The 22,627-nt window shown below is 49.7% G+C and overlaps 1 protein-coding gene across 5 annotated transcripts in view; it reads right to left on the reverse strand.

The window, feature by feature from the left end:
* The window catches only part of L3MBTL1 (L3MBTL histone methyl-lysine binding protein 1), a 32,357-nt gene extending 21,258 nt beyond the window's left edge, over positions 1–11,099 (reverse strand). For 3 of the 5 annotated variants that reach the window (XM_058679478.1, XM_036497124.2, XM_058679479.1), the window contains exons 1-7: positions 10,988–11,099; positions 3,431–3,583; positions 3,017–3,243; positions 2,484–2,625; positions 2,107–2,257; positions 1,830–1,947; positions 1,166–1,259 (exon numbers count right to left, since the gene is read on the reverse strand). In XM_058679478.1, coding sequence (XP_058535461.1) covers positions 1,166–1,259; positions 1,830–1,947; positions 2,107–2,257; positions 2,484–2,625; positions 3,017–3,243; positions 3,431–3,566 — 868 coding nt within the window. In that variant the 5' untranslated portion in view covers positions 3,567–3,583; positions 10,988–11,099. Of the gene's footprint in view, positions 1–1,165; positions 1,260–1,829; positions 1,948–2,106; positions 2,258–2,483; positions 2,626–3,016; positions 3,244–3,430; positions 3,584–10,987 lie in introns of those variants that run through there. The other 2 variants (XM_058679480.1, XM_058679481.1) reach the window with 2 other exon arrangements.
* Positions 11,100–22,627: the final 11,528 nt, after the last annotated feature.

Below are 22,627 nucleotides of genomic sequence, written 5' to 3' on the forward strand. Positions count from 1 at the left end.
TAATGTGGGACTATCTCCACCAAATTGTGACTATACCACGTAGTGTCAGTAAAGCCTATTGCAGTCTTCAGATACTGAGGCACGGCCTCCCTACTAGAGGGGATTACTCACAAAGGGATAAAAGAAAGCAAATAAATGGGGCTGATGGGGCCAGCACATTGGCTCAACCGGCTAACCCTTTACCTCCAAGTACACCAGGATCCCATGTGGGCACCGGTTCATCTCCTGGCAGCTCCACTTCCCATCCAGCTCCTTGCTTATAGCCTTGGAAAGCAGTAAAGCATGGCCAAAGCCTTGGGGCTCCGCACTCACATAGGAAACCTGGGGAAGCTCCTGACTCCTGGCTTCAGGTCAGCTCAGTTCCTACCACTGTGGCCACTTGTGGAGTGAACCAGCAGACAGAATATCTTTGTCTTGCTCTCTTCTTGTCTCTGTATATTTGCCTTTCCAATAAAAGTAAGTGAATCTTTAAAACAAACAAACAAACAAACAAATAAATAAACAGGGCCATCTGGGAAGTGAACCAGTTGTTGGAAGATCTCTCTCTGCTTCTCCCTCTCTCTGTAACTCCAGGTCTCACACGCAGATACAGGGTCCCAAGCCCTTGAGCCATTCTCCATCTGCTTTCCCAGGCCACAAGCAGAGAGCTGGATGGGAAGCGGAGCAGCCTGGACACAAACCAGTTTCCACATGGGATCTTGGTGCATGCAAGGTGAGGATTTAGCCATTGAGCAACCATGCCAGGCCCATAATCTTTTTTAAAAGACTTAATCATTTATTTGAAAGGCAGAGAAACAGAGTAATCTTCCATTCACTGATTCACTCCCCAAATGGCGGCAAGGGCCAGGGCTAGCTGGGAGTTTGTTTTGGGTCTCCAGAGTGGGTACAGAGGCCTTTGGCCACCTTCTGTTGGAACTCACAGTGGTGGCCATAGGGGATTCCAGTGCCATAGACAATGGTTTTACCTGTTATGCCACAGCATTGGCTCAAATAAATAATCTTTGGAAAAAATCAAACGCATACTAGAAACCCCAAGAACATACACACATATACTAATGTACAAACTAGGAATAGCCCCTCAATGCCTCTCTTTTACCCACCCTGACCCATGTTTCTCCAACACAACCCAACCCACACTCCCAGTGTCACACAAACATATACCCACAGGCCGCCACTCCAGGCTGGCTGCTGCTCCATTTCTCACTCTCTGGGGTGCTAGTGGTGGGTCTTCCCTCAGGATCCTTTTCTTCTTGCTTCTCCTGTAAAAGAGAGCCAATCCCAGCTTCCTGTTCTTGTGGGTCAGAGTGAAGTCCAGCCTCTGCTCCTGGCCCTCGCCTGGCTCCCTAGCCACATAGTGCTCTGCCCCAAACAGGTGGAACTTGTGCTAAAGTGACAGCAGGAACCCAGCTCCTGCAGACAGACCACTCCCACTGGACCTAACACACAGACTGCCTCAGGGCGAGGTGCTGGGGCCTGCTCTGGGCTCATTTTACCTGCCCCAACTTCCAGCTTCTATAGCTGGAGTCCTGTGTTCCCCCAGGCCTGGCTGCTGCACACCACTAAGGGTTTCCCACCTGCTCACACACCTACGTTTGGAGCTCATTCATTTGAATGTGTCTTAATCCTAACACTTAGTTAAGATGGGAGCTCAGAAAATCTGGGGAGTGATGTATTCATCTCCCCCCCAACCTGGTTCAGGAGTTGCTTGCAAAGGGAGCCCAAAATAGGACGAATGGTGTTTTTTCTGACCCAGTCCTATGATGTGCATTGAGGGAGGGAATGGTGGGGATTGAGACGCGGGCTCTAGCCTCCCCTTTCCCTCTTCCTACCATGGCCTCTGGCTCCGACTCCTCCGATAGGCTCTGATATTCCCTGCGCTTCCTCTTCTTCATGGGCTTGAGGAGCTCAGCGCTGGCGCAGCTTGAGGAGTTTTCCACTATGACTGACCTGGGGCGGGGGGGATAGAGGGAGGGGGAGGGCAATCTATGGCGAGACCTACCCCTCCCCTCCCCCAACCGGGCTGCGCAGGCGCGCAACACCCAGGCTCGCAACAGGATGGGGTTTGGGAAGCCTAGAGACAGAACAAGTATGGCTACAGACCCTTACCGCTCCTGGAACAGCGGAGGGCAGCCATTGTTGTTGGAACCGGGATTTGGACCGGCACCGTGCTGAGGCCCACAGGCCTGGCACGGACAGGAGCCATCATCCTCTGCGGGGTCCTGCGAGGGATCTTCCGGAGTGTCCTGGGGGAGGGTTTCTGTGGGGGCCAACTGGGCCTCAGGCTTCCCACCCCTTCTCAGCCACCCTCAGGTTCCGCCAGGGTCGGCTCTCCGCACTGGACGGCCTCCCTTGGCGTTCTCCATCTCAGAACCAATCCCTGGAACACCTGTGGCCACGCCCCCAGCCGAGGCTCCTGGGGAGCGCCGGCCTCACGCGCCACCCACACAGCGTCAGCGCAGGGCCTGGGGAGCGGGGGCTCCTACCGGGCTGTTGGGTGCCCGCATCGCCACCTCTGGCCAGAGGCCCGCCATCTTCGTATTTGGCCACGCCTTCTTGCCGCGGCTGGGGGCTCAGTGGCTGCTCCATTTCCACCATGTTGATGGCCGCGTATTCACTTATCCGGAACTGGAGCGAGGGAGGATCTGAGGATGGCGACCTCTGTGCCAGCCCTCGACGCTACTCGGAGCAATATGGTCGCCCTCTTACCATTTCATGCCAGCTCAGGTCCCTATCAGGCCTCAAGCCTCCATCCAAGGAAGCCATACCCGCCACGCCCCCAAGCACCTGCAGGACCAGTGCCAGGGTGCCTCATTGCAAGCCACGCCCCCATAGCTGGGGTATCCTAGTGCTTCAACGCAAACCAAACCACGTCCCTTCAACGCAATCCAAGCCCCACCCTTAGGGACTATCATCTCAGCCAGCCAGCGTCCTCCCCTTCCCCCCGTTGGCCTCAGACCCCGCCCCTACGTCCCTCCTCCTCACTGTGGATTTTATGACCTGACCAATCCCTACTGACCCGCAGACTACTCCCAGGGGGCGGGGCTGTGGTCTCTGTCCACTCCAAGAGTCGCACTGTGGTAGCACTAGAGCTGTCCGCTGGCACAGTGGTTAGCTGGGGCAAAACGGTGACCATGACGGGTTCATTGGTGGACACCCGTTCTGGAGCACCCACATGGATTGACTCCCGGGAAAAGCAGGACACATCCAGGGTACTGCTGGGCAGGCCAAGTGTGGCCGAACTGGCTGAGAACAGATAGACACAACACAGGTAAGCCTGGTGACGCTACCTCAGTCGTGCCATACACGAATATGTAGGTAGACATGAGTTAGCGTAGGATGATAAAAAGTGTCATCTGCTCTGCCTTTTGGCTGAGGTCAAATAAAGAGTGTCATCTCCCCACTGTCCCACCCAATCCCCTGGTTAACCCACCTGGAATAATGAAGGCCGTTGTGGGCAGGTGAGGACCAGAGCCTGGGCTGTCACTGGCCACCAGATGCACGCTGACCTCCCCTGTGGAACACCCCTTCAGTGTCCTCAGCATCTCCATTTCAGCCGGCCCCTCCATCCCGAAAAGCCTACAAGCTGAGCAATCCCCAGGGTGATCAGAAGAGGACCTTTGCTATAAGGGCGAGGGCAATAGGACAGGGAGGGGCTTCCTGAAGAGGATTTGGCCACCCTAGGCCAGCAACCTGCAAAGGCTTCAGCACAAAGGGGAGTAGAGTAACTTGATCTGGCTCCTGGCTCCACCCAGGTCACTGCTGGGGGTGAGGGGAGAGGGCTGTAGTCACACTCTGTACTTGTCCTAGTCTGTCAAGTCATGCATGATGGAGGTGTGAGGGCACTTTGTAGTGCGACATGCACAAGCGACTCCTGGGAGCAGGATGAAGCCAGTAATCTCATAACAGAGCCCAGACTACCACCAAGTTCACTTCTTTGTTGACATCCACCACCATTCTCTCTCTGAGAACCTGTAACCCTCATGGACCACGCTCTGCCTCACCCAAACAGGGCTCATTTTCCTTCAAACACTCTGGCAGGTGGGATCTTTCCAGATTCCCCCCTTTTTTTGTGCCCCCAACCACCACTTCCTTGAACCCCAAGTGCTTGGTGTGGGTATGCAAACATTTGTTGAAAAAAAAATGATGCATGCATTTGAAGAGCAAAGAAGCAGCAAATTAAATCTAATCAGGCTTGGGCCCGGCAGTGTGGCCTAGCGGCTAAAGTCCTCGCCTTGAAAGCCCCAGGATCCCATATGGGCGCCGGTTCTAATCCCGGCAGCTCCACTTCCCATCCAGCTCCCTGCTTGTGGCCTGGGAAAGCAGTCAAGGATGGCCCAAAGCCTTGGGACCCTGCACCCGTGATGGAGACCCGGAAGAGGTTCCTGGTTCCTGGCATCGGATCGGCGCGCACCGGCCGTTGTTGCGGCTCACTTGGGGGGTGAATCATTGGACGAAGATCTTCCTTTCTGTCTCTCCTCCTCTCTGTATATCTGACTTTGTAATAAAATAAAGAAATCTTTTTAAAAAAATCTAATCGGGCTTGATTTTTGCTTTAATAAAACAGATAGTGGAGGCATTTAACAGTTGGTTGAACAGCAAAATACATGTGGCATGGGGGAATCAACGACATAACACGTATAATTAATACCCACCATTTACTCATCTCCTAATGGGTTGGCCAATGTCCAGCAGACTTTTTCAGTGATGGAAAGGTCCAATACACACAGTAGCTACTAGCTATTTGTGTGTACTTCTGAGCATTGAAACGTGGCTAATATGACTCAGGTACTGAGTTTACTAACTTTAATTAAATTAAATCTGAACAGCAAAAGTGGCCACGACTAGTGTATTGGTCAGTACCCTTTATAATACTATAATGAGAGCTACTGCTTAACCCATCATTTCCTTGCCTTTGCTCCTGTCTCCTGCTAAAGTCCATTCTACATTAAGAGAAAGCTTTTAGAGGGCTGGTACTGTGGCTCGAGGGCTAATCCTCTACCTGCAAGTGCTGGCATCTCATATAAGCACTGGTTAATGTCCCATCTAGCTCCGTAGTTGTGGCCTAGGAAGGCAATAGAGGATAGTCCAAGTTGTTGGGACCCTGCACCACATGGGGGATCCTTCACCCATGTGGGAGACCCAGAAGAAGCTCCTGACTCCTGGCTTCAAATCAGCTCAGTTCTGGCCATTGAGGCCGTTTGAAGAGTAAACCACAGGATGGAAGATTTTTCTGTTTCTGTTTCTTTCTGTAACTCTGTCTTTCCAATAAAAAGAATTTTTTTTAAAGATTTATTCATTTTATTACAGCCAGATATACACAGAGGAGGAGAGACAGAGAGGAAGATCTTCCATCCGATGATTCACTCCCCAAGTGAGCCGCAACGGGCCGATGCGCGCTGATCCGAAGCCGGGAACCTGGAACCTCTTCCGGGTCTCCCACGCGGGTGCAGTGTCCCAATGCATTGGGCCATCCTCAACTGCTTTCCCAGGCCACAAGCAGGGAGCTGGATGGGGAAGTGGAGCTGCCGGGATTAGAACCAGCGCCCATATGGGATCCTGGGGCTTTCAAGGCGAGGACTTTAGCCGCTAGGCCACGCCGCCGGGCCCAGATTTTTTTTTCATGGAGAGAGAAAGCTTTGCTGGCACTGTAGCATAGCAGGTAAAGCCATCACCTGCAGTGTTAGCATCCCATGTGGATGCAGGTTTGAATCCCAGGTATTCAATTTCCAATCCACCTCCCTACTAATGCATCTGGAAAAGTAGTGGCCTGTGCACACATGTAGGATACTGGGATGAAGCTCCTAGCTTTTGCCACTGCACACATTTGGGGAGTGAACCAGCAGATGGAAGATCTGTCTCTCTAACTGCTTTTCAAATAAATAAGTAAATCTTGAAAAAGAGAGGAGGGCTTTAGAAAGGTCAACCAACCCCTATAATTTCCCTATCTAAAATTCTCCATTGGCTGCCTATTATCCTTAGCCTAACATCCACATGTTTTATCCTACAGAATAACCCACCTTCCCCTCTCACTTCATTCTCACATTTAACAGAATCATTTCCTTCTATTGCTGGGCCACCATTCCCAGCTCCAAGACTTCGCTGTTCCTCAGATGAAATGCTCTTCCCAAGCTCTCTGCCTGGCTGACTCAGTCCACCTTCTCAGAAAGATCTTTCCGTGCCACACCATCCCAAGCAGCAGCCCTCGTCCCCTTCCACCACTGCCTGTCTCATCACTGTTGATTACTTTCACATCTTCATGTCACCAATCTTTATTGTTATTAAATAAAGAGTGTCATGATCTTAATTCCTGTGTTTGACTAGTCAGGCTCACATAAATGCAGAGAGTCTTGTCCGTTGCAATACTCCCAGTACTTAGAACAGTGCCTGGCACATAGCAGGTGTCCAACAAATATCTGCTGTATTTCAGTCATTCGACCTTGTTGATAATTTGTATTTTGTATAATTGCTGTTTGGATGCTTTTAGGTTTTGGCAGGATTTAGCAATGGCTTCTGACATGTGAACTAAAGAAAACAAGCCTGGAAGCTGGCATTGTGGTACAATGGCATCTCAAATGGACACGAGTTCGAGTTCTGGCTGTGCCATTCCCAATCCAGCTTCCTGTGTACGAAGGTGAGAAAGCAACAGAAAACAGCCCAAGTACTCGGGTCTTTGTACCTACATGGACGCCCCATTAGGAGTCCCAGGCTCCTGGATTCAACCTTGCCCAGCCTCCAACCTTTGTGGCCATTTAGGGAGTAAATCATCAGGTAGAGTATCTTCCTCTCTCTGGGCCTGGGGCTGCAGTATAGCAGGTAATAGACAAATAATCTTTTTTTAAAAATCTGTCTTTTAGCCTCTCCCTCTCTCTGTAACTCTGTTAAGTAAAAATAATTTAAAAAGTAAAAAGATTTATTGGGGGACCAATGCTGTGGGGTAGCAGGCAAATCCTGCATATGCCACGCTGGCATCCTTATGGGTACCAGTTCAAATCCCAGCTGTTCCACCTCTGATCCAACTCTCTGCTGATAGCCTGGGAAGGCAGCAAAGGATAGCCTAAGGCCTTGGGCCCCTGAACTCATGTGGGAGACATGGAGGAAGCTCCTGGCTCCAGGCTTTGGACCACCCTAGCTCTGGTCACTGCAGTCATTCGAGGAGTGATCCAGAGGATAGAAGGTTTCTCTTTGTTTCTAATCCTTTGTGTAACTGTGACTTTCAAAGAGAGACTTGCTTATTTAGTTTTTTTTTTTTTTTTTAAAGATTTAGTTTATTTTTATTTCAAAGTCAGATATACTGAGAGGAGGAGAGATAGAGAAGAAGTGGAGCTGCCCGGGATTAGAACCAGCGGCCATATGGGATTAAGGCAAACACCTTAGCCACTAGGCCACGCTGCCAAGCCCCGCTTATTTAGTTTTAAAGGCAGAGTTACAGAGAGAGAGAGAGAGAGAGAGAGAGAGAGAGACATCTTCCATCCACTGGTTCACTCCCCAAATGGTCGGAACAACTAAGGCTGGGCCAATTCGATACCGGGAGCACGGAGATTCTTCCGAGTCTCCCACATGAGTGCAGGGGCCCAAGCATGTGAGCCTTCTCCCAATGCTTTCCTAGGCACATGATCAGGGAGCTGGACTAGAAGAGGAATAGCCAGGACATGAACCCATACGGGATGCAGCACTACAGGCGGTAGCTTTACCCATTACACCACAAAGCCCACCCCACAAATAAAATCTTTAAGAAGATTTTTTTTAAAGAATGCAGACTGGATTTATATAGACTCACTTGAGTTCTCCCACTTAATGAGTGTGACTGCAAATAACCAGCTGTTCCTCTCTGTGCCACAGTGTCCTTGTGAGTAAACTGCAGGTAGCAATGGGACCCATCTCAAAGGCTTTGGGGAAGACAAGGCATGAAAAAATATAACAAGTTGTGATGACCACAGGCTCCCAACACATACCAATCCACTCCCATAAACAGAAATGCTAAGGACACATATAGGAACTGGGGCTGGGGGAGGGTGAAGTGGGGGGTCATTGGGAGTGGATCCAACTAGGCTGCACTTCCTGCTGGTGTGTGTAAGGGTCAGGTCTGTGGCAGGCTGAGCTGGGCCAGGCCATAGAATCTGTAAGTTCACATAGGACATGGGGCTGAGGACGGAACAGACCAGGCAACTACAATCACCAGTCTGATGTGTGTGATGGACTGAATTGGACTCTGTACTGGCTGGCACATGCAGGAGTCGGGTCTGGAGTCACCACAGGTGAGGTTTCTTGGGAGACTCCCAAACTAGGCCACTGGAAGATCACAGGATTTGTGGTCTAACCTTGGAATGTGTTGGGACTGGGCCTCCTCGATTGCTGATGCCTATGCAGTGGACAGCATGCCCAGGAGCATACGGGGGAAAAGATGGCCAGCTCATTCGGGCCTGTAGAGGACGTCAAGAGCCATGTCAGAAGATGGAGAATTGAACAGGTTGGACAACTCTCCTGGCTGAGCTTTGGCAGCAAGTGTCTGGGTGAGTGGACTCCAGGTGGACTCTGTCAGTCAATGGACCTTGGAAGGATTTTCTTCAACCTTGGAGCAGAGAAACCAAGAGCATCTCAGAACTGTCAAAACCACTCAAGGAATACCCTCAGAACATTCTTCTCCACATCAAGGTTTCCAAGATGACATGAAGTGGGCATCCCCATCCCTGGGGACTGATGCAGTTCAGCAGCTGGAAGCGACCTACTCTCCCTCCCTCTCTCCTCCCTCCTTCCCACTGGATACAGCAGAGAAGGGAAGAAAAGGAAAATTGGAAGCATTTGTCCCAATGTCCTTCCCCCACACCCTAAGCAGCAATTCTCATGGGCCTGCATCCTTGTCAACTATGTAAACAACATTAACATTTTTTAAATACATATAGGTTTTTTTTTAAATGCCAAGGAGCTCAGAATCTGTAAGCTGATTGCTAGCAAAAACAGCCTGAACAGTGCAGTCTCTTCCCTCTTGCTGTTCTTACGTACTTACTGATTTTCCAGCTTTTCCTTGCTAAAATGCAGAGCCTATCCGCTAAAAATATATAGAGATATAGGCAGTAGTAATGTTATCAGGTAGGCAAAGACAACACGTGTAGGAAGGAGGCCCAGCAAGTTAGTCTGCTACTTCCAAGGCCAAACCCAGCACAGCGCTTTTAAGAGTCTGAGTTCCTCTACTTGTGATCCAGCTCCCTGCGGTAAGGAACACAGCTGAGCACGTGCCAAGTGTTTGGATTCCTGCCACCCACAGGGGAGACCCAGGTGGCATTCCAGGTTCTTGGCTTGAGCCAAGCCTGGGCTGTTGCAGTCATTTGGACAGTAAACCAGCGGATGGAAGATCTGTCTTTCCTCTCATAACTCTGTCTTTCACATAAACCAATAAGCCTTTAAATGACTAGCTCAATTAAATCAATATTCCTACCAGCCCAAATGTGTTTTCTGGTATTTGAAAATTAGACCGAATGTTTCTTTGGCTTTGTACCTCCAAAGTACTTCATACCATTTAAAATTCTCTTAAGTAAAATTACCTGTTTTATTTGAAACACTAGCAATCAGGAAGAATAAACCAGTAACTTCTGAAGGAATTTCACCAGATCCAAACCTACCAGTGGATCCGGGTGGACTGAGGAGGGGTTGGGACTAAGTTTTGCAGCCAGTTTTTCAGGAGATTCTGGAGAGTCACCCCGGGCTCTGGGGACACTGCTGCCAACAAGACCAAGAAGCTTCATGAAGCTTCCATCTCCAAGAAAACAGAAGATCCGGGCTGGAGACGCAGATTTTAAATGCATGGATAACCATGAATAGAAGAAAAAGGCTAGAACCCAGGTGCACAGGAGCACAGATGCACGCTGTTGGGGAAAAGGAACTAGCCAAAAGAGGGTAGGAAGAAGACGAGGGGCCGGGTGTTTCAGGGAGCTGCCCTACCCCCACGGCTGGCTCCTGGAGCTGCCACTCAAAGGCAAGGCCAAATGGGGCTCCAAGTTGCCACCCTCTTGTCTGAGGTCCTAGAGCTTGGCCCAGAGGCCACGATAATGGTCAATTTCTCCCTCTGTCTCTTGCCCACACGTGTGGTTCCTACAGAGGCACTCCTAGAGGTCCACAGGCGGATCTCCCTCTTAGGGCTTCCAGGGTGCCCCACTTTATAGCAGCCATGAGATTCCACGTCCGGAGCGGTACACACAGGGGATGCTCAGCAAATACTTACTGAACCAACACACCCATCTGCTGAGGTTTTGGCCCCTTCTTGCCCTTGGAGGCCTGGTCTACCACTGACGCCCCCTCATCAATGCCCTCCCTCTAGATGACGGAGGTGCCAAGCCAGTGCCCGCACAGGCACCCCGCACCCAACTCACAGAGCCCACAAACTCGGGGGCCTCGGCCCCGCCTCCTGCTGCCGCAGGTGCCGGGTGCGATGCGGTTTCCAGGATCCGGACTACCGCGGTCAGCGGCGGGCGGGGCGGCTTCCGACCCTGCAGTCCCGCAGAATGGTTACTTTTAAAAGCCAAAATGGCGGAATTCTTTTTATTCCTTCCTGGTGGTGGTGTGTGTGTTTGGGGGTGGGGAGAGAGGGGAGAGGTATTCTATTTTCCACTCTTAAAAAGAAATCTTGAATTCACACGCAGGGAGAGAAAGTTTGCTTAATGACCCATTTCGTGAGGGAACCAAAACCCCGCCCTCTACACCCTCACTTCCATTCATGGAAAAACTCGATTGCTTTTCTCTCAAAACCGAGCCTCCCCTACCCTGTCCACCCCTCCCAGTCGCGGCCCACAGCCGCGTCGCCAGCTGGGCCCGCCCTCGAGCCCCGCACCCGCCTGGCCCTCCTTCCTCTCGGCGCTCCCTAGCCAGAGTTCCGGGCTGGAGACGCTCGCCAGGGACGGGGCGGGGGGACTTTGGACCCCAGCCCTAGTCGTGCGGGGCAGGCGGCGCGGTGTCCGAGCCGCGGGTCGGAGCCCACTCGCCGGCGGGATCTTACCTGCAAGGCCAGCCCGCGGCCGCCCCGAGCTGAGCTGCGGTCCGAACCGGGCGCGGCGCGCCTGCGCGCACAGGGGGGCGGGCCCACCTCCCCACGGGGCGCAGGGCGCACCCCCGGCCGCGGGACAGTTGTGCCCCGCCAGGGCACGGAAATCCCGGGGCGCCGAAGAAGCCCTGCCGCTCTCCTAGCCTGCGCTGACGGTGCGGGCTGAATGCCTTTTTCCGCCGGGGTTAGGATGCTGCGCAGGCGAGGCGGGTCGGGATGTTTCCTGTCCCTTCACCTCCTATGCATCACAGCCAGCCGAAAGCAGGGGCCTGGGGAAGCACCAGCCAGAAGGGTCGTCTACTCTGTCCAGCGCCTTCTCACCCTGGGCAAGGAGAGCCTAGCAGTTTCGGGAACTGCCCCTTGAAAGGGTGACGGGCGTGTGCCACCAGAGGAAAGGAAGCCTAGAGCAGCTGTGCCTGCGACTGAGCGACCCGGCTGCCCGGCTGAGGCTGGGTTCCCGGAAGCACCACTTTGTTCTGGTCCTCCACACAATCGCGTGCGAAGACGCATCTTCTTTGCGGCACGTGGTGGTTTTCAGCATCAGTCCCAGCTGTGGCGTGGCCTTGAACAGGCCGTGGCTATCTGCCATCACATGAGCTCCGCAAGGAACCCTCCATGTCTTTCACACCTGTCACTGCTGTGCCTTCACATGGATTTGAATAGCTTAGGAGGATAAGACTTGACTTGACTTGTTTTAAATAACATGTTTTGTTTTTTAAATATTTATTTTTATTTATAATTTGAAGGAGAATTACAGAGAGAGAGGGAGAGACAGAGATCTTCCATCCACTGGTTCACCCCCTCGACTGGCCGCAACAGCAGGGGCTGGCTGGAAGCAGGAGCTTCTTCCAGGTCTCCTGCTGGGGTCCAAGCACTTGTGCTATCTCTGCTGTTTTTCCAGGCACTTCAGCAGAGAGCTGGGTCAGAAGTGCAGTAGCTGGGCACATGAGATTGCCACCAGTTCGGTTGGAGGATTAACCCACTATGCCATGACACCTACCCCAAATTTTGAGAGAGAGTTCCCAGTTACTGGCTCATTCCCCCAAATGCCTGCAGGTCCAGCTGAATGCAGAGCTGGAAACTCAGGGCGGATCTCCCACGTGGATGGCAGGAACCCAATTGCTTCTGCCATCCCATTTGACTTCCAGGTCTGCACTGGCAGAAAGCTGGAGTTTGGCATTAAACCCAAGTATTCCTGGATCCATGTGTAGAGTCCTAACCCATAGACCAAATGCTCCCTCCTACCTCAATGTTCATACTACCAGAATGGGTGCTCAACAAATGTCTGTTGATGGATTAAATGATTTATGCCTAGAAGAACAAGGCAACTCTGTTTTTTTTTTCTTCTTCTTCTGTTCTTTTCCATTTTTAGTTGAAAGGCAGAGAGATCAACAGAGGCCAGTCCTCCATCTGCTGGTTCACTCCTCGAGTGCCCACAACAGCCACGGCTTTTTCAGGCTGAAGTCAGGAGCCTGGAACTCATTCTGGGTGTCCCATGAGGGTGGCAAGCAGGAACTCAAGCGCATGGGTCACCACCTGCTGCCTCCCAGGGTGTCTTCGCAGCAAGCTGGAGCCAACGGACAGGAGCCAGGTCTCATCAGGCGCCGTGGAATCGAAAATGCAGCTCTCCCAGCAGTGTGCAACTTACCTTCTTTGCCTGCCCTGAAGGCAACTAAACATACAGTTTAGAACCCAGCCCCCTCTACCACACTGATGACAAATTTCATCTCTTATTTTATAGAAATTTAAGTCTATCAGGCCTGAAGTTATGGCCACCTGTCAGACTTCCACACTGACAACTCCCAGTTCCCACAGAAAAGGGTTCTTCACTTCATTGATTAATCCCACAAATAAATGGCTATGGTCAACAGGGTTAAGTTTGTGTTGAATTTATTCTGGTTGGCTGCCTGTGTTCAGCCTTGCTGCATATCCATTTTTAATCCCACCCCATATTATTGGAACAGAATGGAACCTGCGTGCATCCTGGTTGCCATAACAATGGCACTTCACTCCACACGCATCAGTCGGCCTTCATCTCCACCCAGACTCAGCTTGAACCAGAATCCCAAAGGTCTATTTTCAGCATTCAGAAAATTACAGGAAAGTGATGAGCCCACACAAACACATGGCATTTCAATAGCAAACTCATCTTGTAGACACTAAGACAGACAAGCAGAATTTGAGCTAGTGGGACCCAGGAATACAGGAGGGCACTGATTTGAAGTGTGTTTCATAACTGAAGCTGTTCAGTCAGGTGAGGTGCCAGCACTACCCATATCCTGTGAATAGCCAGAGAAAATAACCTCAGGGAGTTTGGGGCCCACTCGTATGCTGATTACTATGTAACTGAATGCTGCCACCTGTGTGCTATGACAAACTACCCCATGGGCCTGGCGTGGTAACCTAGTGGCTAAAGTGCTCACCTTGCACATGCCAAGATCCCATATAGGTGCCAGTTCTAATTCCAGTGACTCCGATGCTCATCCAGCTCCCTGTTTGTGGCCCGGGAAAGCAGTCGAGGAACACCCAGAGCCTTGGGGCCCTGCACCCGTGTCAGAGACCTGGAAGAGGCTCTGGGCTCCTGGCTTCGGATCAGCGTAGCTCTGGCCATTGTGGTCGCTTGGGAAGTGAATCAACAGATGGAAGATCTTCCTCTCTGTATATCTGACTTTCCAATAAAAATAAAATAAACTTTAAAAAATAATAAAAATAAAAATACCCCAGAATGGGCAATTTGTCGTGACCAGAAGTTCTCCAAGATCTAGAGGCTAGAAGTCCAGGACCAGCAGTCCAGCAACCGGCAAGGAACTTGTTGCTGCACCATAATATCATGAGGGGAGAAGGGAGCAGAGAGCCCACATCCGCCTTGTTAGAAGAAACTCGCTGGGGGTTGGTGCTGTGGTATGGTGGGTAAGGCACCAACCTGAGATGCCACCATCTCAGGGGTTCTAGTCCCAGCTGCTTCACTTCTAATTCAGCTCCCTGCTAATTTTCCGCAAAAGCAGCAGAAGATGGCTGAGTGTTTGGGCCCCTGCCACCTGCATGGCAGATCCAGATGAAGCTGCTGGCTCCCTTGTTTTGGCCTGGCCCAGCCTTGACTACTGTGACCATTTGCCGAGTCAGCCAGCAGCTGGAAGATCAATCTCTTTTCCTCTCTAATTCTGCCTTTCAAAATGAATAAAAATCAATATTTTTTTTTAAAGAAAGAAACTGCATTAGGGCAGTGTTGTGACAGGTGAGCCAAGCTGCTCCCTGCAATGCCAGCATCCCGTATCAGAGCACTGGTTGTTCCAGTTCCCTGCTCATGCTCCAGGGAAGGCAGTAGTGTTGAGACCATTGGGGAGTGAAGGAATGGATGGATGATTTCTCTCTGTATTGCCTTCTGTTATTCCGGCTTTCCAAAAGAAGACAATGGAGAAGGAGAAGAAAAGGAAGGAAGTAAAGAAGGAGGGAGGGAGGAAGGGAAGAAGAGAAAGACAAAGATATCTGCTCCCAAGATTGAGGCATTACAAGTGTCGCATTAGGAATTAAGTTTCCACCACATGATTTTTGAGGGGCACATTCAACCCACAGCAACACAATAGATGCAGACAAATCATTTGAAAAATGAGGTTATGGAAAGAAAAAAAACTTAACAAAGTAGGTGTAAGAGTGACTTCCCTGTCCAGATCATCTTCCATGGTAAACTACTACCTGCTGTTTTGCTAAGACAGGGAACAGGCCAGGACATCAAACACCAGGCCGAGTGCCTCGCATAGTCTTGCTATGAAGCCTTCATGAGAATAAAGTAAAAGCCATCTGGACTGGGGGATTAGAATGAACATCTGCCTATTCACAGATAACTTCGGTCCATGCGGTCTATGAAGCAAACACATTGCCAAGTACATTTATGAAGAGTGCAGGAAACATACTCAGTACAGCAAAGTCAATCAGTTCTAGAAACTGAAATTTTACAATGCTGACAATGGCAACAACATGAAAAGCGTGGTGGGAACTGTGACGGGTGGTGCACAAGATATGCTGGCTGAGAAGTGTCAGACCTTGATGAGAGAAAACAAACCTGAACATATGTGAGCAACACTGTTCCGTGATTTTCATCATAGAGTTCTTTCACAGCCTTGGGTAAGTTTTCTAAAAATGCGTTTATTTCATTAGAATATACCCATCTCCTGGTTCGCTGTGCAATTAGCCTCAAAGGCTGTGACTAGGTCCCGCCTGAGGCCAGGAGCCACGAATGCACTCCAGGTCTGCACATGCGTGGCAGGACCTCAGTCCCTGGAGCCATCACAGTCACCTCCCAGCGCCTGCAGGAGCAGGAAACTGGACTCACGAAGCAGATCTGGGAATCAACCCAAGGATTGTGCTGGGAGATGCATGGATCCATTTTTTTTAACAATAGTTTTATGTTATTTTTATTTACTTTTTCAAAGATTATTTTTACTGGAAAGTCAGATATACAGAGAGGAAGATCTTCCGTCTGATGATTCATTCCCCAAGTGACCACAAAAGTTGGAGCTGAGCCAATCCGAAGCCAGGAGCCAGGAACTTCTGCTAGGTCTCCCATGCGGGTGCAGGATCCCAAGGCTCTGGGTCATCCTCAACTGCTTTCCCAGGCCACAAGCAGGGAGCTGGATGGCAAGCAGGGCCGCCGGGATTAGACCTGGTGCCTATATGGGATCCCGGACTTTAGCCTCTAGGCTATCACACCGGGCCCTTTATGATATTTAAAAAAGCACAGTTACAGAGATGGAGGAACACACACACACATTGGTTCACCGCTCGCCCCAAATGACCGTGGAATCAGGAGCCTGGAACTCCGTCTGGGTCTCTCACATGGGAGTCCAAGCATTTGGACCATCTTCTGCTGCTCTCCCAGACACATTAGCAGGGAGCTGGATGAGAAGTAGAAGAGCCAGGACTTGAACCAGCATTCATATGCGACGCCAGCATTGCAGGTGGAGGTTAACTCTCTGAGCCACAACAGCTGGTGCCTCAGCTGTTTTTGTTTGTTTGTTTGTTTGTTTTGTTTTTGATCTATTGAGTTCTAAAATTCAGGATTTCTATTTGGTTCTTTTTCAAGCTCTGTTTCTTGAAGTTTTCTTTCATAGTATGCACTGTTTTCCTGCACTTTTCACCCAACTATTTGTATTCTCTCGTATCTTTTATATCCTTTTCATCTTTTGAGTTACTTATTGGGCATTTCATCAGTCTCCTTTTCTTTGGAGTCTGTTACTAACGCATTATTGGGCTCCTTTGGCGCATCCTCTTCCCTTGCTTTTTCCGACACTGATACTTGTGCATCTGGCACACCGGTTATTTTTGTCACTTTTAGGGATGGCAAAAGACTTTTTCTTATCTCCAGGTGTCATGTCAGTGGGATATTTTTGCTTTATATCCATCTGGATGCTATAGCATAGTCTCCCGTATCTTCCTCCATCAGCAACCGATGGCAGTGACAGGGGGACACGGGTCTGGAGTTCTGGGAGTCTGTCCGGGAGTGGTTGCTTGGTTACCTGCACTGTGGAACTGTGCCAGGGCAAAGTCCAGCAGGGGCCCGAGTCCCCACAGTACCGGCCTCAGACTGCTAGGCTACGTCTTTAGCTCCCCCACCATTGCTTCCTTCAAGCAGATGATTCTGCTCAGTGTTAGACTTGCTGGTACTGGGGGAGGAATGGAGTGAGCAGGCCTTTAGATTACATCCAGATCCCAAAGACCAGCACAGCACGAGGTGGGGCCAAGGCCCACTTTTGGCCTGAGGCCACTGCTGGTTGAGTCATAACTCCAACTGGCTGGGGCCATGAGTCTGTACAGCAAACATGTGCAGGTCCAGGAGCTCCAGCCACAGGCACTGACCTGGGGGCAGCAGCCACTCTTACCTGCCCAGTGAAGGTGTTGCTAAATCCAAGATGCAGTCTTACGCTCACTCTACTGCCCTACTCTGCAAGGCTGGGTCTCACTCTTCCTCTCTGTCTCTCCTCCTCTATGTATATCCGACTATCCAATAAAAATAAATAAAATCTTAAAAAAAAGAGGCTCGCAATGATGCAAGCTGAAACAATTGTCTGTCTTGCCAGTGTGCAAGTGTCTGTCAGGGCAGACTTACGGGTGTCTGTGACCATGGGCCCAGGGATAGTGGACTGACAGGTGTCTGTGACCACAGGCCCAGGGAAAGTGGACTGACAGGTGTCTGTGACCATCAGTCTAGGGATAGTGGACTGACAGGTGTCTGTGACCATCAATCTAGAGATAATGGACTGACAGGTGTCTGTGACCATCAGTCTAGGGATAGTGGACTGACAGGTGTCTGACCACGGGCCCAGGGATAGTGGACTTTGGTCTGCAGTCTCTGAGTGAGACTGCTGGAGCGTCACACTCGCCTGTCATCTTGCTCTTCCTCCCTCTCTTGGTCTCACTCTCTATTATCTGAGAAGCAGAGGGACGGACTGACAGAGTTTCCACCTGCTCACTCCCCAAATGACTGCAATGACGGTGCTTGGGTCAGCCAAACCCAGAAATCAAGACCTCAACCGAGGTCGTCCATGTGCCATCCTACCGCCTCCCATGGTGTGAGTCAGGATCCAAACCAAGCACTTCAACGTGGGATGTAGACATGCTAACCAGTGACTCAACTGCCAGGCCAAATGTCTGCTGCTCAATCTGCTTCCTGTTCTGTTTCTGTTTCCTTCAGATCTCCTGTGCCTATGAGGCCAATCTCTTTGGCCTGCCTCATTGGAACACTCATTTCTATTTTACAGTATGAGGTGGTGCCTGACTTCAGAATCACAAATAAAAGCCACTTAGATCGTTAAACCAAATTTGCCTTTTTGATAATTGTAAATTAGTAACAGTGGATGTTTCATTATAATTGAAATTACACTCAGATTTTCAGTTCCCCTAACAAAAGAATGTTAGCCTAAAAATAAAAATGCTATAATAAAACACTGCCTTATACTCAAATTTTTCATTCCTGTCTTAGCAAGTTGCATCATTATCACCCTCTCAAAGCCCAGATTCAATCACAGTGTATCACCACAATCCCTCTTGAATTTCCATAAAATGTTTCCTCAACTTTGAAAATTATTTTTACTTGAAAGGCAGGGAAGAGGTGGTAAGAGGGAAGGAGGCAGAGATGTTCTATTCATTGGTTCCCCCTCTTAATACCCCCAACATTTGGGAGTAGGCCAGCCTGAAGCCAGAAGCCTGCAGCTCAAACTAGGCTTGCCACATAGGGACTCAGCAACTAGTCATTATTTATGGCCTCACAGTGTGTGCATGAGTGGGAAGTTGGACTCAGAAGCTGAGCTGAACATGGGTTATTCTAAGTAGCATCTTAACTGCTGGGAAGAATACCTGCCCCTCAGCCTTTTTCTCAGAGCACTTAGCATTATCTGAAATTTAGGCACATTTTAGAAAATGTATTTGTTATTTGAAAGGTGGTGAGGCAATGAGAAAGAATGAGAACTTCCCTCTGCTGTTCCACTCCCCCAGGTGCCTGTCAACAGCTGGGACTGAGCCTGAGCACGTGAGCCCTCAGATGCTCCCTCCCAGGTGTGGTAGCAGGAAGATGGATCAGAAGCAGAGGTGGAGGCAGGACTTAATTCCAGGCACTCAGATGTGCGATGTGGGCATCTCACGCAGCCACTTCTGTTAAGCCACAATGTCTGTCCCCCACTACGTCTTCATTGTGGGTCTCCCTCCAAGAGGCAGCAACTTCGTTGGCCATGCTCACCTCTGAATCTCTAGTGCTTAGAACAGTGCCAGGTATACTGTGAGGAACAAGTAACTGCAGAATGAATAATCTACACTTGACCTTAGCCAAAAGGCCAAGAAGTAGAGAGAATGAATAAGCTTCATCATGGCACATCAACTGAAAGCCTAGATTGCTTCACATGATGCATGAATCCTGTCCTGTCCTCAGTAGGATAAAGTGTTTTATGTCGTAGTACCAAGGACTTTCTCCCCAAGGAATTTCTTGGCAAATGGAGACAAGAGAGGTGACTCGACAATCTAGAAGTTTCTGTGAAGCTCTCAGGTACTTTCACATCCCATAATCAGGTTTTTGCTAGGAACTGTCTACACAAACACATCAGCTTTCTGGACCAAGCCACGCACCGACACATGCAGGGCATCGGGTGGCACCTCCCCTGGAAAAGCTGAAATGACCCTTTGGGTAATGGTTAACTCATACTTTTTCAGGCTTTTCTAGTGAATGAAAGCCAACCAACCAACAAACCAACCAACCAAAAAAAAAAAAAAAAAAAAAAAAACCCAACCCAGCACATTTTGGTAATTTTGTTTAATCTACATTCAAGCAGGTATAATAATTTACAGTGTACTGAAATTTGCAGGACACTGCCTAATTGACTGGCTACTGTTTGTTATGATCACGAGAATAGAAAGTACACTGTAAAGGCGAGTTACATATTGAGGTCCAGCAGGTGCTTTGGATGTCTCCATTGCCCATCAGTTTGAGTAGGTTCAAGCCCTGTCCCTGCTTATAATTCTAGCTTATTAATGTACATCACAGGAGGCAACAAATAATGGCTTAATTGCTTGGATCCCTGCCACCCACACGGCAGACTCTGATTGAGGTCTTGACTTGGGCTTGGCTGGGCCAGCTGTTGCGGACATTCAGGGAGGGAATCAATGGGTGGAAGTGCTGTCTGACTTCTAAAACAAAGACGACACTGCTTGGAATGTCTACATTTCATGTCAGGTTTTGAGTCCTAACTTGGATTCGGACTTGTTTCCTGTTGGTGTGCACTCTGGGAGGTGGCAGATGATGGCTCAAGTACTTGGGTTCCTGCCACTCTGATGGGAATACCTGGATTCAGTTCCAGGCTTCTGGCTTCAGCCTGTTCTGCATGTTGATGCTGGCATTTGGGGAATGAACCTGGAAGATCTCTGATTGTCTCTCTCTCCCCTTTTCTATTAAAATGCAAAAAAGAAAAAGTACACCCCAAACGTGTAATTTGAAGATATAACAAAGGGGTCACTGACAAACCTCTTATTTATAAAGAAGTAAGAGCTCCACGCAGCTGTCCTGCTAGTCTTTACCACCGAATCTAAAGTACTTACAATAGTGTGGGGCAGAATGTAGGAAAATCAGTTACTAAGCATGAGACCAAGGGGCTAGGACAAGGAGACACTGGCTGGACAACTTGGACTAAGCATTTTGTGCAGACCAGAAACCACAGCCACTGGCAGGGGAACCACCAGCCTTAGTCAACCCTGCATGGAGTAGTGGGGAAAAACTACACCAAACTCAGTCCCTTCCTCCTTCTCAGACTTTCCCCCTGCTGATGGCTGAACTCAGTGAAGAAATCAGTGGGCAAGCAGCCAGGTGCAGAGACAAGGGGTTAGATTCCTGAAGCTCAGATGCGAGAACAGCAGGAGTGGCAATGGAGGATAGTTACTTAGAGGCAAACTGAAACGTAACTCTTCAGGACACTCCAGTGTGAACTTTGTCCATACAGAGTTGACCTGCTTAATCAGCTTACTAAAACAGTATTTTTTCCCATGTGAGGTGATTATAAAAGCATGGGGTTTGGTCCAAGGTGTAGTGCTCTATGAGCTGTTGACACTGCTAACTACTCAAACTGAGTAGTACAGTCAAGTTTTTTCGTCACGTTTTTGCAGGTTGACTTCTTCAAGCTTTGACCGCTTGGAGCTCACAGGTCTCTTTTGGACCAACTAGCTGGTTTCATCCTTACAGTGACAGCACAGATGGAGGAGAAACCAGCTGTGAACTGTTTCGGGATTTTTGTCACGCTAGTTTCCTATAGCTGTGGCAACAAAGTGCCATAAATTCAGTGGCTTGAAACACCCACTTGCATTTACAGAAAACGGGTCAGTGGCTTGGGTCACAATCTGGGGCAGGAACTGTGGCACGGGAAACTAAGCTGCTGCCTGGTACGCGGGTATTCCATGTGGGCATGGGTTCCAGTCCTGTCTGCCCACTTATGATCCTGGGAAAGCAGCAAAGGATGGCTGAAGCCTGCATTCACATGAGAGACCTGAAGCAGCTCTGGGCACCTAGTTTTGTCATGACACACCTCAGCCCTTGTGGTCACTTGGGAAGTGAACCAGCAGGTAGAAGTTCTGTTTCTAATACTGCCTTAAACCAAACGAAGCTTGGGCCATCTTTGATTAAACACACACACACAACTGTATTTCCGTCGTTGCACAAATCAGAAGCCCCAAATTGAGTCATATTAAGACATGGCCAGGGCCACACACTATCCGGTGGCTCTAGGGGCCAACGCTTCGCCTCTCGGGCCCTTGCATTTTCAAAGCCAGCAGGGTGGTTTCCAGGTCTTTGTTTTCACTTTCAGGATAATCTCTTCTGTAGATCTCTGCTTACATCCATCAGACTTGTTTTACCACACAGGTTTCCAATTCTGGAAACTAGAACATCGACGCTTCTGGGCAGGTAAGTCTTACTCAGCTACCCAATAGGCCACATCTGCTAAAATGTCTGTGGCCACGTCAGGGGATAGAAAGCCCTTGACTTACGGGGTGGAATGGGTAGAAAGTCAATTACTGACAGTGATCTAATCCACCACACATCTGGTCAGGCCTTTCACGTTTACCCAAAGTGAGTATGGAGCACAGTGACTCAGGGAATCAACACTTGGAAGATTTCCCTAACACCCATGAGCTTTGATCATCTCATGACTTTTGTCTGTGAGTTCCTGCTGGCCCTGTAGGCAGCGCTGTCTCAGCCACAGCTAGCTGTAATGAGTCTTATGCACTCATCCTTCTGCAGTGCTGTGGTGTACTTCAGTCGTGTTACAACTGAGGCCCCGTGCATGGACTCTGCAGGGGTCATGGAGAAACCCTTTCCTTTTAATCTGCTCTTTTTGCAGAGAGGAAGCCCGTTAGGGCAGTGAGGTCATGCACGGGGTGTTTTTACCAGTGGGTCCTGCTCTTCCAGAGGCACACGCAGACACCAGAACCCAGGACAACTGGGGGATATGGGATTCAAAGCTGCTATACTGAGGAAAGGTTGAGAGTGGCTTCCTAGACCAGAGGGGACTGTCAGCTGATCAGGTGACATAATCTGTCTCGCTGGAGGGGGGAGTTGAGCAATTGTCTCCCAGCTTGCATTTACAGAAAAGGCCCCTGGCCAAACAAGCAGCAATAAGCATTGCAGGAGCCCAGCCTGGGGTAGTTGGTTTCAAGAACCAACAACCACAGATTCCTGGAGAATCAGGTGCTATCAAATTTGGGACTGCAAACAAAATGGGCCCGGAAATCTTAATGTCCAGAAAGCAAGCAAATTGACATGCTTCAGGACTGTTTCAAAAACTCTGCAGGCAATGTGTTGGGTCTTGTTGATAAAATGGCAAAGTAACAAGAAGAACCTCAGCAGAGTAACTGGTAAAAATGAATAAGTGTTGATATCTGTAGGCAGTTCGTCAACAGGCTGTCATCATGGCAGAGATACCTGAACGGTCTTGGCAAGAATAAGAATTCAAATGGCAACAACAGGAGCCTGGGGAGAGCTTGTAAGCACACAACAGGGCTCCACTGTGGTCTGTGGGGGCCTGGTAAGCTGCATTTCCAACAAATTCTCAGAGCCTGCTGCTAGCA

The sequence above is a fragment of the Ochotona princeps genome, chromosome 22 (assembly GCF_030435755.1).
Source record: "Ochotona princeps isolate mOchPri1 chromosome 22, mOchPri1.hap1, whole genome shotgun sequence".
In the NCBI taxonomy this organism is placed as follows: domain Eukaryota; kingdom Metazoa; phylum Chordata; class Mammalia; order Lagomorpha; family Ochotonidae; genus Ochotona; species Ochotona princeps.